This window comes from Eucyclogobius newberryi, unplaced genomic scaffold (genome assembly GCF_026437365.1).
Source record: "Eucyclogobius newberryi isolate DKJ021-1_F unplaced genomic scaffold, fEucNew1.0.hap1 SCAF_4, whole genome shotgun sequence".
In the NCBI taxonomy this organism is placed as follows: Eukaryota; Metazoa; Chordata; class Actinopteri; order Gobiiformes; family Gobiidae; genus Eucyclogobius; species Eucyclogobius newberryi.
This window is the reverse complement of record NW_027316056.1, coordinates 5,112,644-5,131,374: the sequence shown is the minus strand read 5'-3', so window position 1 is coordinate 5,131,374 and position 18,731 is coordinate 5,112,644. Positions and strand designations below refer to the sequence as shown.

The window sequence follows — 18,731 nt, the reverse complement described above, 5'->3', positions numbered from 1 at the left end:
TGTGTCTTTTCTTTTCCAGGTGACAACAAGAACACGGCACTGTCGATCTGCCGGCGCGTGGGCATCATCACGGAGCAGGAGGAGGAGCAGGAGGGCCTCGGGGTCTCGGGGGGCCTGACGGGCAGAGAGTTTGACGAGCTGCCGCCTCACCTGCAGCGCCAGGCCTGCCGGACGGTCCGCTGCTTCGCCCGAGTGGAGCCCGCGCACAAGAGCCGCATCGTGGAGTATCTGCAGAGCCTCAGCGACATCACCGCAATGGTCAGCAGTAACGCACCGCTCACGATCGGTAACGCACCGCTCACGATCGGTAACGCACCGCTCACGATCGGTAACGCACCGCTCACGATCGGTAACGCACCGCTCACGATCGGTAACGCACCGCTCACGATCGGTAACGCACCGCTCACGATCGGTAACGCACCGCTCACGATCGGTAACGCACCGCTCACGATCGGTAACGCACCGCTCACGATCGGTAACGCACCGCTCACGATCGGTAACGCACCGCTCACGATCGGTAACGCACCGCTCACGATCGGTAACGCACCGCTCACGATCGGTAACGCACCGCTCACGATCGGTAACGCACCGCTCACGATCGGTAACGCACCGCTCACGATCAGAAATGCTTGTTAAAGACCAAACTAATGGATGCGGCGCAGTTGAAGCTCAAAAATAACTCCCTATATTTTGTGTAGAGCTAAAGTCCCATTGAGCTTTGTAGATCTTTTTAAATGTTGTCTGCGTCAGTACAACCCTAAAGCCACGTGTCCTCTGCACGGTGGTCTTTGTCCAGGATGAAAGATTACAGATTGTGGGGGAAATTTGAGTCGCGGCACAAAAATAGTGGCTTCTAACTCTTGCAGTAGGACGGGGACAGAGATTAGGACTAAAGACGAGCACGTAATGCTCCTGCCTCAGCTAACGAGTCATCACAGAGTGAACAAGTGCTGTCTTTATGGTTTCAATCCTCTCGGCTCGTAGTGTGACATCTGTAAATATTTATGACCAGGTTTTAGACTAGACGTTTCACACAGAGCAGACTGTTGTACAGGAATACAGGCAGTACAAGAATGTAGGTTAGATACACACAGAGCGAGTGAGAGAATGAATGATTGAAATCTTGGATCAGTGGATCATTTTGATACAGATCTGAGCTGGAAATACAGAGTTGAATTGTCTTGTCAAGACTGTGTGAATCCAGCAGTGGAACACGACAGGACCAAATCTGGGCCGATTGCAGTGAAAAGGACTGGAAATTGAAGCGAATTTCTTTCATGCTGAAGGCAAAACAATATTTATAGATTGTAACAGTCCAGGTCTTTACTGGTGACATTTGTGAATTTGCATCTTCTTGTTTTGTTGAATTCAGTGTGCAATGTCTGTGAACATATCTTATTATTTTGCCCCTTGGTCCTCCTCAGACGGGCGACGGAGTGAACGACGCCCCCGCCCTGAAGAAGGCAGAGATCGGTATCGCGATGGGCAGTGGCACCGCGGTGGCTAAATCCGCCTCCGAGATGATCCTGGCGGACGATAACTTCTCGACCATCGTGGCGGCCGTGGAAGAGGGACGCGCCATCTACAACAACATGAAGCAGTTCATCCGATACCTCATCTCGTCCAACATCGGAGAGGTGGTCTGGTCAGTATTACGTTTGACTCCCACACTCACAGATGGACCAGTGTAACGGCCTCTCGCTCTCTCTGTGCAGTATCTTCCTCACGGCGGCGCTGGGGATGCCTGAAGCGCTCATCCCGGTGCAGTTGCTGTGGGTGAACCTGGTGACGGACGGTTTTCCCGCCACAGCTCTGGGCTTTAACCCTCCAGACTTGGACATCATGTCTCGGCCTCCTCGCTCCCCGAAGGAGCCGCTCATCTCCGGGTGGCTCTTCTGTCGGTACCTCATCGTCGGCTGTGAGTCCGGACGCTCCGTTACAGACGCACGCAACCGTTTTGTCAGAAGACAGTTCTTTTGTCAATGAGTCGACTAGACAAACGATTATTTCTATTGTACTTTGAGATTTGTTTAAACACTTTTTTAACCAAATAAAAGTAAAATACGGGGACTGAAGGGAGAATATGTATGAATAAGGTTTATTTAAAAGATCTGAAAGTGTTCATTGTTTAGTTTTTAGAGTCTCTGTCGTCCAGATAACGATTGCCAATTTGTATTTATTTATAGTCGACTAGTTACAGTTAGCTGACTAATTGTTGCAGTCCTACTTGACACGTTAAAAGGAAAAATCCACAAAATAAAGAAGAGAATTGATGTCTAACATATGCATGTGCTACAAATATTAGCAGGCTTTCAAATTATAAACAGTATGTTAACTTCATCTTATGTATTTGCCGTTATTACACCTTGATTCAGTAAGGGTTTAGTACGCTGGAAAATGTACAATCTTGAAAGAGACGATAAGTTAAAAAGTGATCAAATTAAGTCGTATTTATCTTGATTTTCGTGTATATTGACTTTCTTAAAATACTATTTGCCAATAGAAGTAAGTATTGTTATTATTTAAAGTGCACCAGTAGTAGTATTTATTTATTTTAAACAGGATATTTGTCCCATTGGCAGGCATAAATACTACTTATTTCAAGCACTTTTTAATTTTCTATCTTATTTTTCCAGTGTACGGAAAATAGGGGAAAATAAACACTATTGCACAAGTATTGCACAAGTATTGCACAGGAGAATAGGGCTCTAACTCTACCTTGTGTTTCTGCAGGTTATGTCGGAGCAGCCACAGTCGGAGCTGCCGCCTGGTGGTTTATGGCCGCGCACGACGGACCCAAAGTCTCCTTCTACCAACTGGTAAGGCAAACAGACCCCGGTGGTGTAAGGCAAACAGACCCCGGTGGTGTAAGGCAAACAGACCCCGGTGGTGTAAGGCAAACAGACCCCGGTGGTGTAAGGCAAACAGACCCCGGTGGTGGTGGGAAAAGGAAACCCGACTCTGCAACAGTGGTGCTGGGGTGAAGGAGGGGTGGGTTTAAGACGGGGTTCTCCTGGGGTCATAAAAAGTCTTTACACTTTCCAAATAATCTTATATTAGTCTTATATTTGGTCCAATGAAGGTTTAGGTCTTACATTTGAAGTACTTGTTTTTAAAACTTTCCTTTCTGTGCTACTAATAATAATAATAATAAAAAATCTAATTTAAAATAAAATAATATGAAGTTGTTGTTGAAGATGTTAGTTTAGTGCAAAGACCAGTCATTTCTTTATCTGACTAAAGTGTCAGATGCCCGGCGCAGAGCGAGTGGGCTGGGGAACAAAGCCAGGAGGGTCAAAAAGGAACTAGACCTCTATATTATATTATATAGATTATGAGATGCAGTAAATTATGATGTGTTTTTTAAAAAGAGGTGATGAAGAACAGGGTTCATAGTTGAGCAAGTGAGTACGAGAAAGTGAGGCATGAGAAGCCTTCACCACAGCTTCATCAGTGAAAAGTGTGTTTGTGTCCTCAGTCCCATTACCTCCAGTGCAGTGAGGGTCACGAGGAGTTTGCTGGAGTTCAGTGCTCTGTGTTTGAGTCTCCCATCCCCATGACGATGGCTCTGTCAGTGCTGGTCACCATTGAGATGTGCAACGCTCTCAACAGGTAATGACTCCACATAATATCTCTTTTAATTTACCTTCATTTGTCCCACAATAGGGAAATTCCAGTGTTAAATGATGTGTATAGAAAACCACTCCAGCTGTTTTATTCATATTAGGGTTTTTTAATTGAATAACTACATTTAGTTAGATCTCGCACTGCAGTTATGAGAGCACAAGTCTTCCTTCAGTTTGTGGTTAAGGGAAATAACATCCTCTTACAATAAATGATGAGTCTGATTTGACTGGATGTAACATGTTTGATCTGTGTGTGTGTTTAGTCTCTCAGAAAACCAGTCTCTGCTGAAGATGCCCCCCTGGTCAAACCCGTGGCTGGTGGGAGCCATCTGTTTGTCCATGGCTCTGCACTTCCTCATCCTCTACGTCGACCCGCTGCCTGTGAGCTTATTATCATCATTATTATTACACCAGCTCATGCCCTCGCCACCATCTGACTGATTTACACTTTGAATGTTGCATTTGATAGAATTCTCCTATACATTTCAGGACATAAACTATAAAGTTAGCAGATGTTACACAGACAGCTTTAGTCTTTAGTTCTCTGTAGTGGACATTATATTGCCTGTACTGCCCCATAAAATAGATTTAATACCAAAAAACGGCTTCATAACAGTTTTATTTCATCCCTGCCCCTGAAAGCACTGAACGATTCCTGCCAGGAGATTCATAGAACCATAGTTACTTTTACCTTTTTGTGCTGTGACGTTTTATGGCTCAACTCTTTTCTGATTTGGAGAAATCCAAAATAATACTGAAACTCAAATTCCTGTGTGAAAAGAAAAGCGTGGTAACAACTGAATTTACAGCTTCTGCACTTTTCTGGGGTTTTACTGGAGAGTTTCTCACAACTCGCAAATATTGTAGTGTTTTATGTCCAATTTTGAAATGACACTTTCACAATTTCTAATTTAACACACAAACTAAAACACTTGATGGGCTCAGGCCGCCTCATTTACTGTAGTTCACATTTAGAGCTTCAAGGTCAAACTAGTGATAGTTTTTGCTAAATATTGACTCCATCTGCAGTCCTCACTTTAACTGTCAGGTGCTGTGTTTTTACTTTGTAGGGCAGTGTAATCACATTTTCACATTTGGATGAACCGTCTAAACCGTGTGTGTTTTCCCCCAGATGATTTTCCAGATCCGCCCTCTGTCTTGGTCTCAGTGGGTGGTGGTGTTGAAGATGTCGCTCCCGGTGATTCTCATGGACGAAGCGCTCAAGTTTTTAGCTCGGAACTACATCGAGCCTGGAACACAGCTTCAGGTAAAGGTCAAATCCTAGACTTGTGTTTCACCTCAGATTAACAGCGCTTGTCGCTGCTCGTCTGTGCCATGATTAAACATTTTTAAGTGTGATATATCTGTGAAAACCAAACAAAATAATACGATATTAAGATAATAAGCTATAAATAAAGTAGCATTATTTTGTGCTGTCTATGGTCAAACAAATGCCCTGCTCTGACATGCTCCCGTCGCTCTCTCAGTCGCTGGAGGAGGAGGAGGAGGAGCGGAGGCGAGGCGGGCCGGGCTGCGGCGCATGGCTGCGGCAGTCGTTTCGGGGCGTGTCCTGGTCCTTCGTGGCCGTCGCGGCGCCTCTGGTTTTGTGGATCTTCAGTCTGGACTCTGACATCACCAACATCTTCTGGGAGTGAACGGGTTGAAGTCGTGACTCGTCTGAAGGAGCACGAGGAGGACGGACGGTGCCGTGGAGAGGAGCGATTTGAAGAGCATATGGGATTAAAAATACGGGTTTGTCCTTAGGAAATTGAAAGAATGGCGAGTTAAGTTGGTAAAGAGTAAGTTATTTTGTTGTGAGAAAATGTTTTGAAGGTCATCCGACAGACAATCAGAATTACATTGTATGAGTTTCTTTGCTTTGAAGGGTGCTCTGTGCAGCTTTAGCTTTTTTTACACAGTTAATACCATGCTAGTTAGAGGTGCTCAATGTAACAGCTGGAGGATAGGGCCATGACGATTAATTGCCTAATCACCACCAGTAAAAAACAATATATTCATTGTTGGAATTGTTATTTGAAATTTACAGAGGCTAAAACGCAAACAAAAAGACCTTTTACAACACACACGGCGGCATTACTATATCAAAATATTGAAAAAGATTAAGTAAATTCCTGATTTTCATTCATAATACAATTTATTTGTATCTAAAAACCTTCAGTCACCATATTTCATCATATTTGATTGATAATGTATTCAGATAGTCTCAGTGTACAATAGAAATCATGCTTAAATAATCATCGCCGCTTCTCGTGAAATTGTGCTTTGCCTGGAATGTTCCACAGTCTGTATAAACTCATGCCTTTTTCATTTATCACCTGCTTGTCTCTATGGAGATGGAGGATGTGGAATATTCCAGGAAAAACATCTTGATAGAGAATTCTAGTCATTGTGCCCCTTTTAAACCTCAGCAACAATTGGTCACTTTCAGCCCTCGTAAACGCACACATATGTTGACCTTGATTGTGCTTCTATTTTAATCTTTCTCATTTCTCATTATTCTGCTCAAAAAGACTAATCGGATGCACCCAGGACAAACTGGGAATGACACAGACTTTGGCGCTGCAGAAGAAAATGTAATTGCCAAATATGTGTCACATTTTCGGACCAATCCGGAGATACCCACTTACAGGAGTGTGGCAGTATAGCTAAACGCCGCCATAAACAGATATAACAGTAACGTTTTTCACAATATGCTACATGAATACTAAATTTAAATGTTTTTTTCTTAAATCCAATGAAAATGTTGCGTGGTTGAAGATCTGTCCTTTTTTTTTTATGATGCAGTTCAGGATGAGAAATTGTAAAAATAAAAAAAAAACGTTATAATTTGTACTTTTTTGTATTGAAGCACAGTTTGCCTCCTTGTGATTGGACACTAATGTCTAGAGTTTATTTTGCTTAACACATTCTGCCTGTTTTTCCATTATTTTAGTTTGAACTTGTGACGTCGCTTGAATGATGCAAAAATGGAAGAAGTGTTTTTTACGTCACTGAAATGTTATTTTATGTATTTATATGTTTTGTTATTAATTAAACATGTTGTCATTATTATTTATTTGTAGCTCAGACTGTCATAGGATAGAAGCTGTGGAAATGGGACTTGATGTTTTGGACGTTCTTTGAAAGCTTAAATAAAGGTCGAAAAGGGATTTTTGAATATGCTGATGTCCGTGATCTTTACCTATGATTTAAACTGCTTAAAGATGCACCATGTCACTTTTTTGGTTGTCATGGCGTCATGAGCACAGTAGCTGAGCACAGTTTATACCAGGGGTGGGCAATTATATTCCTCCGAGGGCCATATTCGAATCCAGGCAAGTATTGGAGGGCCGACCTGCGATCATTGGTGTGAATTAAAAAAAAATCCCCAAAATTAAATATTAAATAAAATATCACTTTTCTGTCAAATATAGGCAATTGAATATAATATTTAATTAATTTCACGTCATATTTCTTAAGGATACAAGTGCAGACAGATGCCTGAGGGCAAAAATATATATTATAAGGACAAACGGCCACATGTGGCCCGTGGGCCGCAGTTTGCCCACCCCTGGTTTATGCACAAGTCATGTAAGCTATGTAAGCATATTTTAAGCTACAGAGACATGCTATAATATTACCGGAAATGTTGATTATTTTGATTGTTTTTCTCACAAAAATTGTATAGCTTCAGACCACAAACTAAAATAGATGGCAATCAAGTAAAGAGATGCCCAATAGCATTAGCACTAGTGTAATGATTTGATTACAGGGGGCGCAGGGGACACTGTGCACAAAGTGTTAGCATGATTCATATACTAATTAGCTTCATTTACATTTTAGGAAGGCAATGGGGGCGATCAGGTGGTCACAAAGTCCTATTCCATAATTTTTAGGCAAAATAAATGGAAATTTTATTTACACTTTTTTCGACCTTTTTGAATAAATGTCTTTGTTGCAGTTTGCACTTTTGGGTACATTGTGCATAATTACACTATAATATGCACACAAAATTATAATATCCACTATTTCAACATACTTGGACCCAGTGCCCTGGGTTACGCTGTTATTGTTGTCCAGTACAGCAAGAACTAGCTACGATTTTCAAATTTTGACTTTATTTGTTGTATTTATGCCTGGTAATAAATTATAGTTGTACACCAGTCAAGTAGTTATTTGTGGAATCTAGAAAATGATAGGAAGTGACACTCATTCCAGTCAAAGTTTATGCATAATTTACACAAAGAAACAACTTTTTTGATCCCTAAACAATAATTCATTAAAATAAAGTCGCTCTCGTATATATGAAATCATATTTTATCTCATTTTTATTTGTCAAATTAAGAAACATTTTGCCATTGGATGAGTTGTTGCCCAGTGTTTGCTGGGTAATTTCCTAGTGTGATGTCATCAATTACAAAGAGTGAACAGTAAAAAGGAGGCGGTGCAGTACTTAACGGAACAGTTTTGGTCACGTTGGAAAAGAGAATACAAGGCAGAGATGGCACACCACAAGGAGAAACTTGAAAGTTAGAGATGTTGCCATGGAAAATGCGGACAATTTACCCCGCAATGAATGGAGATTAGCAAGAGTAATGGACACAATAACTGACAAGTGAAGATTCCTTATGGAGAAAAGAAGATTGAAAAAAGACATTGTTCCAGGGATCAGTCGGTCGTTGATCGCCCGGTGCAGAAACTGATTTTGTTCCCAGAGAGTAATATTCTGTGTTAAGATAAGATATTCCTTTATTGTCCCACATGGGGAAATTTCATTGTTGCAACGCAGGAAGATACAGAGGCAGATACAGAAGAAAAGAACAGATCACTTATAGGAAGTTTGAAAAACACTTTCAGTAGAAGATCTCCTATAAATAAAAAAAAAAATAGACAAATAAATAAATACATAAATACCATTGCATGTGATCACGACAGTAATTGCACATGAATATGTGTCACGACGGCACATGGATTGCACATGAATTTCACAGTAATTGCACATGAATCACAACAGTAATTACACATGACGGAATTGCACATCAGTATTAGGTTAGGTCAGTATTGCGAGTGTTCAGGACTAACAGTGTTTGTTATAAAGTCTGACAGCAGCAGGAAGGAAAGACCTACGAAACCTCTCCCTCCCACAGCGAGGGTGGATCAGTCTCTCACTGAAGCTGCTCTCTAGAGCGGACAGAGTGTCCTGCAGGGGACAGAGTGTCCTGCAGGGGACAGAGTGTCCTGCAGGGGGTGACACTCATGGTCCAGCATAGATGTGAATCTAGCCAGGACCCTTCTGTCCCCCACCTCCTGCACCGAGTCCAGAGCACAGCCCAGGACGGAGCTGGACTTCTTGATGACTCTGTCCAGCCTCTTCCTCTCCCTCTCTCTGATGCTGCTGCTCCAGCAGGCCACACCTACAGGAGCTGATGCCACCACAGAGTCGTAGAAGGTCTTCAGGAGTGGCCCTGTCACTCCAAAAGACCTGAGTCTCCTCAGGAGGTAGAGCCCACTCTGGCTCTTCCTGTACATGTGTTATGAGTCCAGTCCAGTTTGTGGTTCAGATGAACACCAGGTACTTGTATGAGTCCACTCTCTCAATGTCCCGTCCCTGGATGTTCACTGGTGAGGGGGCAGTGGAGTGGCGTCTGTGGAAATCCACCACCATCTCCTTGGTCTTCCCCGCGTTGATGAGGAGGTGGTTCCGCTGACACCAGTCCACAAAGTCCTGCTCCAGTCCTCTGTACTCCGCATCATCGTCTTACGTGATGAGTCCGATGATGGCAGAGTCATCAGAGAACTTCTGCAGGACACAGCTGTCCGTGTCATGTCTGAAGTCTGCAGTGTAGGAGGGTGAAGTTTATTTTACAAATTGACTAATATGTTTAACCCTTCAGGTTGTTACAGGTACATCATCCTGGTGAATAGGCCCCGTCCGAAGGGAAGGATGGAGACTGTTCTCTAGCTAAAAACTGCAGGAATCAATCAAAAAACCACGTTGGCCACATATATGAGGTACCAAAAGCACTGTAAGAAGGTTAAAAGTTCAGAAAAGTTGATTTTGCATGATATGGGCCCTTTAAATGAGGAATGTGCATAAGGAAATCACACTGTTTCGCAGTTCATTTTTAGCTCCTATAAAGTTGCTTTCTTGATCGCACCTTATTTCTCTCTTGTTGCTATGAAGCAGCAGAGGCTACAATAGGAGGCTGATGACCCATTTAAGGGCTGATAGTAAACAAAGAGGCTAGTTTCTGGTGAAACAAAAAAACACCCTTTATCAGGAGGTCCCGCCTGGTGCGCAGGGCCTACTCAGAGTAGGATAAATATGAGTTCCCGGTCTTGATCCGCAGATTGAGTATGACTCTTGGATGAATGTTTTTCTACAAAGCAGCGGAGACTGTTCAAAAAGACATCTGTGGTCATGTGGTCCAACATTTCTAAGTGATCTGCTCTACAGCAAAGGCATGTGAAAAGAAGTGGCTCCTGTGGTTCAGTGTTCAGATTGCCGTTTTTCCACCAAATAAATCTTAGTCTCTTCATACGCATAAAATTGGTGGAACATTTTCTCAACGTCACATAACGATGCTACTTGATGCCTTCTGAATCTGATCAGAACACTGACCTTTCACCCTTGTTATCATCTTTGAAGTCAGACTCTAGAATCTTGAGAGCGTCCGCTAGAGTCACTCGAGGGAGCTCTTTGAAACACAGACTTTGAAGACGTAGAACTACAGGAAGTGGCGATAAATACATATTTTCCGCCATTTTAATGGCTGCAACCGCCATTAAAAGTATCACCAGAACAATGACTGTGACTCTGTGACATACTGTGGAGTTGATTAGGGTGTTTGGTGATGGACCTACAATACTCCAGCCTAATGCTGTGCGAACTGCATAAGGCCCGTCCTCTCCTCCTAACATTATCTGTCTTGGAGTCCGTGCCTTGGAACAATTGTAGCCAATAAAGTAGATGGCGGTAAATGCACGTTTGCAGATGGCTTCCAGCCACCATTAAAAGCAACAACAACAACAACAATTAACAGGCCTACTTCACATTCTAACGGTGAGGGAATCTCATTTACTATTACCTTCAGGTGATTCCATTGCCTTGCCGTTTCACAGGGAGGAATGTGCAAGCGATTCACTGGGATACAGACCTTAGCACATGCAGGAGGGTGTTGTCACTTTAGAGGAGCTGTAGCCTCTTACCTTAAGACCTGAGACAACATAAGACATAAGCATCATAGTAAGCTTTAACCCTACTGGTGTTGACTTTGCTTTGAGACTTTTTGACACATATTGATGAAGGAACAGTGTCACTTTGAGTGTCCAAAAGTGCATAGATGAGTTGTTTAGTACCTGGATGGTGCTCTGAGGAAACCCAAACTGGTACTATCATTGAAGTACTCACACACCGTTGGTTGAGAGACAGGGTAGTTGCAGCCTGCTCTGTTTTGCTCTGATGCAGGCTTGTAACTGGTTTATCTGGTTTGTCACTGGTGTGTGCAGAACGTTACATGCGGGTCTTTTCTCCCTTAGAGCCATACTTGAAGTGTCTGATGAGCGGAGTGCATGGAATGAAGTGATGGGGCTGCACACTATCTCTGCTTCAGATGACATCAACTGAGCAAAGTCCTTGAAACTTGGAAACTCACTACAGTCTTTCATGAACTGAGTAGCTTGACGATTCCACCTTGCAGCTGTCCAGTTCGGTAGCTTTTAAACTAGTCTTTAGTTCGCCTCACAGTGGTTGAGAATATTTAAACCTTTGATGCGGGGCGTGGCCTAGTCGCATGTCTGGATGAAATCAGAAAAAGCTCTGAATCCTGCAGCATCCTTTGTAGCTCAGTTCGTAAGCCTTTCTCTGAACGCCCTTTGCATAATAAATGAGTGTCCATACCTTTGGCGGAGACGTTCCCATGCGTCCTTATAAGTGTCTGTAAAATATGCCATCAAGTGTCTTTCGAGCTGGGCTTCCTACATATTTCCGTATATAGTAATATATATGTGTGCAGGTGAGATCATAGATATAGATATAAGGGCGGTAAATGAGGCCTTCTCCTGTGAACATGGAGCGCTCTGGCATTGACAGTCTGTTCATTATAATACTGCACTGCTTTGGCTCGATACAAGATGTTTGCTTGTGCAGGTGAAGCTGACACTGCATTACCATGAGGCATTGGAGCAGGAGCTAAAACTATAGGAATCTGCTGAACTGATCTGCTTTTGTCGACAGAGTGAACACTCATCATGTCTTTAATCTGACTGGAGCAGATTCCACCTTTAGTCACTCAAGCTCACCATTCAACAGATCAAACCTTTCTCTTTGTTTCTCCTTTTCTCCCATCATTTCATACTCGGCTTCCTTAGCTGCTAATTCTGCTGCAGCCTCTGCTACACTGATGTCTGGAGGACGTGATCTGCTGACTGAAGAACCATAGATGGAATGAGCATGGTCTTTGTTGAGAAGCTCACAAAGTCGTGCCTTTACTTGGTCACTATCATAGTCATGGATGCCTGAGAGTCTTGTGTGTCACTTTAATCGTGTCTATTGTGACGGCTTCTCAAGCATCTATGACTCGTCTTATGTCAGAAGAGGCAATGATGTGATCCCTGATTTCTGACTATATGACACTGTCTCTTTCCTTCTCTAAATTGTCCAGAAGTTGAGCAATTTCACAATTTGTTATGTCCTTTCAGTTGCTCACGTGTTACACATACTTGTTTTTTCCATTGTTCATAAAGATAAAGACGCCTTTTTTCCTTTCTCCTCCTCCTGATACATCTGCATCTTTTCTGTTGGTTTCCTTAGTCGAGAAGAGGGGTGAGGTTCTCTTCCTCACTGACCTCCTGAGGATGGGGCAATGCCGTTGACCACTGATCCCCAGTTGACCATGATTGGAGTCGTGGCGATGGGACCGTGCTGAAGCGGCTCTCTGTGCTTCAGGGGCCCTTCCTGTAGCATCCCCTGAAATGATGGTCTCTCAAACTGATGGCTCACACATTTTATTGCCATGTCTTATAAGTGAACACAGTAAGAGATACAAGAAACACAACAATTAGAGCTTACAGTTGTCACATGTACCTTTTTAACCTTTAACATGTTTATTATACTCATGAAAATCCTTACTTATAATTGCTAAATAATTCTATGTAAGTTAATAAACTTATTTTAATCATGAAATGTCTTTTGTCTGGGCTAAACATTAAATAAACCTGTTAAATTGCATTGCCTTCATATATTAGCAAAGCTCACTGGCGCCACCTTCTGGGTGAAATATAAACAGCAACGTACAAAACATGCGAACTATAGAACAAATACATTTGACAGAATAACAATTATACCAACCCAAGGGAAGAACCCTCATCAACAGGAGGCAAGGGATATTTTAACCATTGATTAGCACAACACATTTTCTGTAGCTTTAGTTTGTGATCTTGTCTCTTGTAAGTTATTACTCTTAATAAAGCAATAAAGCAAGATCTTTGAGGTCATTTACAGGGCACCAGCAGGAGGCCGGTCCAAGTTTAGTCCTGACTCTGGCACCAGCAAGAGGCCGGTCCATGTTTAGTCCTGACTCTGGCACCAGCAGGAGGCCGGTCCATGTTTAGTCCTGACTCTGGCACCAGCAGGAGGCCGGTCCATGTTTAGTCCTGACTCTGGCACCGGCAGGAGGCCGGTCCATGTTTAGTCCTGACTCTGGCACCAACAGGAGGCCAGTCCATGTTTAGTCCTGACTCTGACACCAGCAGGAGGCCGGTCCATGTTTAGTCCTGACTCTGGGCACCAGCAGGAGGATGGTCCATGTTTAGTCTTGACTCTGGCACCAGCAGGAGGCCGGTCCATGTTTAGTCCTGACTCTGGCACCAACAGGAGGCCAGTCCATGTTTAGTCCTGACTCTGGCACCAGCAGGAGGCCGGTCCATGTTTAGTCCTGACTCTGGCACCAGCGGGAGGCCGGTCCATGTTTAGTCCTGACTCTGGGAACCAGCAGGAGGCCGGTCCATGTTTAGTCCTGACTCTGGCACCAGCAGGAGGCCGGTCCATGTTTAGTCTTGACTCTGGCACCAGCAGGAGGCCGGTCCATGTTTAGTCCTGACTCTAGGCACCAGCAGGAGGCCGGTCCATGTTTAGTCCTGACTCTGGCACCAGCAGGAGGCCGGTCCATGTTTAGTCCTGACTCTGGCACCAGCAGGAGGCCGGTCCATGTTTAGTCCTGACTCTGGCACCAGCAGGAGGCCGGTCCATGTTTAGTCCTGACTCTGGCACCAGCAGGAGGCCGGTCCATGTTTAGTCCTGACTCTGGCACCAGCAGGAGGCCGGTCCCTGAGGTCCTCAGAGTCTGAGATGGTTCATATGGCACTAACATGTCTGAGATGTACTTTGGTGCTAGACCATGGAGAGACTTGTACACAAGCAGAGCTCCTTTAAAGTCTCTTCTCTGAGCCACAGGGGGCAGTGCAGAGACCTGAGAACAGGACTAATGTGGTGGTAATTCCTGGTTCTAGTCAGGACTAATGTGATGGTACTTCCTGGTTCTAGTCAGGACTAATGTGATGGTACTTCCTGGTTCTAGTCAGGACTAATGTGATGTTACTTCCTGGTTCTAGTCAGGACTAATGTGATGTTACTTCCTGCTTCTAGTCAGGACTAATGTGATGGTACTTCCTGGTTCTAGTCAGGACTAATGTGATGGTACTTCCTGGTTCTAGTCAGGACTAATGTGATGTTACTTCCTGGTTCTAGTCAGGACTAATGTGATGGTACTTCCTGGTTCTAGTCAGGACTAATGTGATGGTACTTCCTGGTTCTAGTCAGGACTAATGTGATGTTACTTCCTCGTTCTAGTCAGGACTAATGTGATGGTACTTCCTGGTTCTAGTCAGGACTAATGTGATGTTACTTCCTGGTTCTAGTCAGGACTAATGTGATGGTACTTCCTGGTTCTAGTCAGGACTAATGTGATGGTACTTCCTGGTTCTAGTCAGGACTAATGTGATGGTACTTCCTGGTTCTAGTCAGGACTAATGTGGTGGTACTTCCTGGTTTTAGTCAGGACTAATGTGATGGTACTTCCTGGTTCTAGTCAGGACTAATGTGATGGTACTTCCTGGTTCTAGTCAGGACTAATGTGATGGTACTTCCTGGTTCTAGTCAGGACTAATGTGATGTTACTTCCTGCTTCTAGTCAGGACTAATGTGATGGTACTTCCTGGTTCTAGTCAGGACTAATGTGATGGTACTTCCTGGTTCTAGTCAGGACTAATGTGATGTTACTTCCTGGTTCTAGTCAGGACTAATGTGATGTTACTTCCTGCTTCTAGTCAGGACTAATGTGATGGTACTTCCTGCTTCTAGTCAGGACTAATGTGATGGTACTTCCTGGTTCTAGTCAGGACTAATGTGATAGTACTTCCTGGTTCTAGTCAGGACTAATGTGATGGTACTTCCTGCTTCTAGTCAGGACTAATGTGATGGTACTTCCTGGTTCTAGTCAGGACTAACGTGATATTACTTCCTGGTTCTAGTCAGGACTAATGTGATGTTACTTCCTGCTTCTAGTCAGGACTAACGTGATGTTACTTCCTGCTTCTAGTCAGGACTAATGTGATGGTACTTCCTGGTTCTAGTCAGGACTAATGTGATGGTACTTCCTGCTTCTAGTCAGGACTAATGTGATGGTACTTCCTGCTTCTAGTCAGGACTAATGTGATGGTACTTCCTGGTTCTAGTCAGGACTAATGTGATGGTACTTCCTGCTTCTAGTCAGGACTAATGTGATGGTACTTCCTGCTTCTAGTCAGGACTAATGTGATGGTACTTCCTGCTTCTAGTCAGGACTAATGTGATGGTACTTCCTGCTTCTAGTCAGGACTAATGTGATGGTACTTCCTGCTTCTAGTCAGGACTAATGTGATGGTACTTCCTGGTTCTAGTCAGGACTAATGTGATGGTACTTCCTGGTTCTAGTCAAGACTAATGTGATGTTACTTCCTGGTTCTAGTCAGGACTAATGTGATGGTACTTCCTGGTTCTAGTCAGGACTAATGTGATGTTACTTCCTGGTTCTAGTCAGGACTAATGTGATGGTACTTCCTGGTTCTAGTCAGGACTAATGTGATGGTACTTCCTGGTTCTAGTGAGGACTAATGTGGTGGTACTTCCTGGTTCTAGTCAGGACTAATGTGATGGTACTTCCTGGTTCTAGTCAGGACTAATGGGATGGTACTTCCTGGTTCTAGTCAGGACTAATGTGATGGTACTTCCTGGTTCTAGTCAGGACTAATGTGATGTTACTTCCTGCTTCTAGTCAGGACTAATGTGATGGTACTTCCTGGTTCTAGTCAGGACTAATATGATGGTACTTCCTGGTTCTAGTCAGGACTAATGTGATGTTACTTCCTGCTTCTAGTCAGGACTAATGTGATGTTACTTCCTGCTTCTAGTCAGGACTAATGTGATGGTACTTCCTGCTTCTAGTCAGGACTAATGTGATGGTACTTCCTGGTTCTAGTCAGGACTAATGTGATGGTACTTCCTGCTTCTAGTCAGGACTAATGTGATGGTACTTCCTGCTTCTAGTCAGGACTAATGTGATGGTACTTCCTGGTTCTAGTCAGGACTAATGTGATGTTACTTCCTGGTTCTAGTCAGGACTAATGTGATGTTACTTCCTGCTTCTAGTCAGGACTAATGTGGTGGTACTTCCTGCTTCTAGTCAGGACTAATGTGATGTTACTTCCTGCTTCTAGTCAGGACTAATGTGATGGTACTTCCTGGTTCTAGTCAGGACTAATGTGATGGTACTTCCTGCTTCTAGTCAGGACTAATGTGATGGTACTTCCTGGTTCTAGTCAGGACTAATGTGATGGTACTTCCTGGTTCTAGTCAGGACTAATGTGATGGTACTTCCTGCTTCTAGTCAGGACTAATGTGATGGTACTTCCTGCTTCTAGTCAGGACTAATGTGATGGTACTTCCTGGTTCTAGTCAGGACTAATGTGATGGTACTTCCTGCTTCTAGTCAGGACTAATGTGATGGTACTTCCTGGTTCTAGTCAGGACTAATGTGATGGTACTTCCTGCTTCTAGTCAGGACTAATGTGATGGTACTTCCTGCTTCTAGTCAGGACTAATGTGATGGTACTTCCTGCTTCTAGTCAGGACTAATGTGATGGTACTTCCTGCTTCTAGTCAGGACTAATGTGATGGTACTTCCTGGTTCTAGTCAGGACTAATGTGATGGTACTTCCTGCTTCTAGTCAGGACTAATGTGATGGTACTTCCTGCTTCTAGTCAGGACTAATGTGATGGTACTTCCTGCTTCTAGTCAGGACTAATGTGATGGTACTTCCTGCTTCTAGTCAGGACTAATGTGATGGTACTTCCTGGTTCTAGTCAGGACTAATGTGATGGTACTTCCTGCTTCTAGTCAGGACTAATGTGATGGTACTTCCTGCTTCTAGTCAGGACTAATGTGATGGTACTTCCTGGTTCTAGTCAGGACTAATGTGATGGTACTTCCTGCTTCTAGTCAGGACTAATGTGATGGTACTTCCTGGTTCTAGTAAGAGCATTTTCAAATCGCACCTTTGACTGATGGTAAAAAATTGTACTCAAGTCAATACTTGAAAATATTTTTTAGAAGTGCAAAGTAGTGGTCCAAGAAAGTAAGAGTAACTTTAAGAGTAACTGTCTGAACATAACATGTTTTATCATTTTAAGTGAATATACTTGAAAAGACAAGATATTAAATAATGTACAAAATCTGGTACTTTCAAGGGACCAAAAAAAAAACCTCAATCAGAATCATATAAGATTGTCAACATTGTCAACATCAAGCTTTTGCCACTTGTAAACTTACTGTAGTAAGTAAGTTTACAAGTTTACAGTAGGAGGAGAAACCTAAAGTTTTACTCAAATAAGAATAAAGATTACTCAAGTAAAACTACTCCCAAGTCATCTGGACAATACTTTTCGAATCAGGATCTTTCGACTTGATTCTGAAAGTAATTTTCAATCTAAGGAGATGGTCTGAGGAACTCGACTTTATGTAATCAAATGTAATTAAATAAGATATATTCAATAGTTTCAGTCTGCGCCTTGTCTGTGCTTGTCGTTTTGTTCGTCCACACGAGGGCGCCAGCGAGCAATACATAATACACATAATCCTACTCAGGAATGCGACTGTATTTGAACTCACACTTTCCCTCTCACAGCTCCACTGACTGTCCACAAGGTGCTTAGTACTTCTCCTCACAACCTGAGGGTCCTGAGTTTGGACATTTCTGTGTTGAGTTTGCATGTTCTACCGGTGTCTGTTGGTTGTCTATAGTTTTCTCTTTTTTATTTTATGTTTGATTTTGATGTTGTATAAAACAAACAAAACCAGAGAGTGGAAAGGTTGTCCGTGGTTTTCAGTACTTTTAGTGTTCAACAGCCAGTAGTGGAAAGTAACAAAGTACTAAAGTAAAAGTACTATACTTTAGTGACTTTTATAGCTACCCATGCTTCACTGAAGTACATTTTACAGTGAATACTTTCATACTTCATACTTCACTACATCTGAGAGTCCAGGGATGTAACGATTTGCATATCTCACTGTATAATATTATCACAACATTCCGTTCACAGTATTATATTTATTGCTATATTATGGAGAGTTAAACTTAATTATTGAAATACACCTTCTTCGTCATGAGTCTCAAATTCCAAAGAATTAAGAAATGTAATTAAAAACAAGAGTTCTGCATTGAAATGTTGCAAAGGATCATGGTCTATGCATTTATGTTTTTTTAGCTGTAGAGTTATATATATATATATATTTCGTTGTACTTTTGACAATACAATATCACAATATTTTGGTTATCGTTAAATCCCTACTTTTACCATAACTCAAACGTTTTTATCTTTATAGTGTAAGACTGTTTGAGACGGTTCAGAGGCTCCTTTCATTTTAGTTGTAGTTAGTCAAATCAAATATTCAACTAAAAATCCATACATTTGACGCTTTAATAGTTCCCAGTCGTAAATATACTCTTTTACTATTTTTTTCATGTGATACTTTTACTTGAGTACATAAATCTATTTGCTCGTAACTGTAT

General features: G+C 42.7%; 1 protein-coding gene across 1 annotated transcript in view; it reads left to right on the top strand.

Moving 5' to 3' along the window:
• The window catches only part of LOC140376996 (sarcoplasmic/endoplasmic reticulum calcium ATPase 2), a 36,201-nt gene extending 29,397 nt beyond the window's left edge, over positions 1-6,804 (top strand). Inside the window, exons 17-24 of the mRNA XM_072462243.1 lie at positions 20-258; positions 1,425-1,645; positions 1,716-1,918; positions 2,734-2,819; positions 3,479-3,612; positions 3,890-4,007; positions 4,759-4,893; positions 5,114-6,804. Coding sequence (XP_072318344.1) covers positions 20-258; positions 1,425-1,645; positions 1,716-1,918; positions 2,734-2,819; positions 3,479-3,612; positions 3,890-4,007; positions 4,759-4,893; positions 5,114-5,281 — 1,304 coding nt within the window. The 3' untranslated portion in view covers positions 5,282-6,804. The remainder of the gene's footprint in view (positions 1-19; positions 259-1,424; positions 1,646-1,715; positions 1,919-2,733; positions 2,820-3,478; positions 3,613-3,889; positions 4,008-4,758; positions 4,894-5,113) is intronic.
• Positions 6,805-18,731: the final 11,927 nt, after the last annotated feature.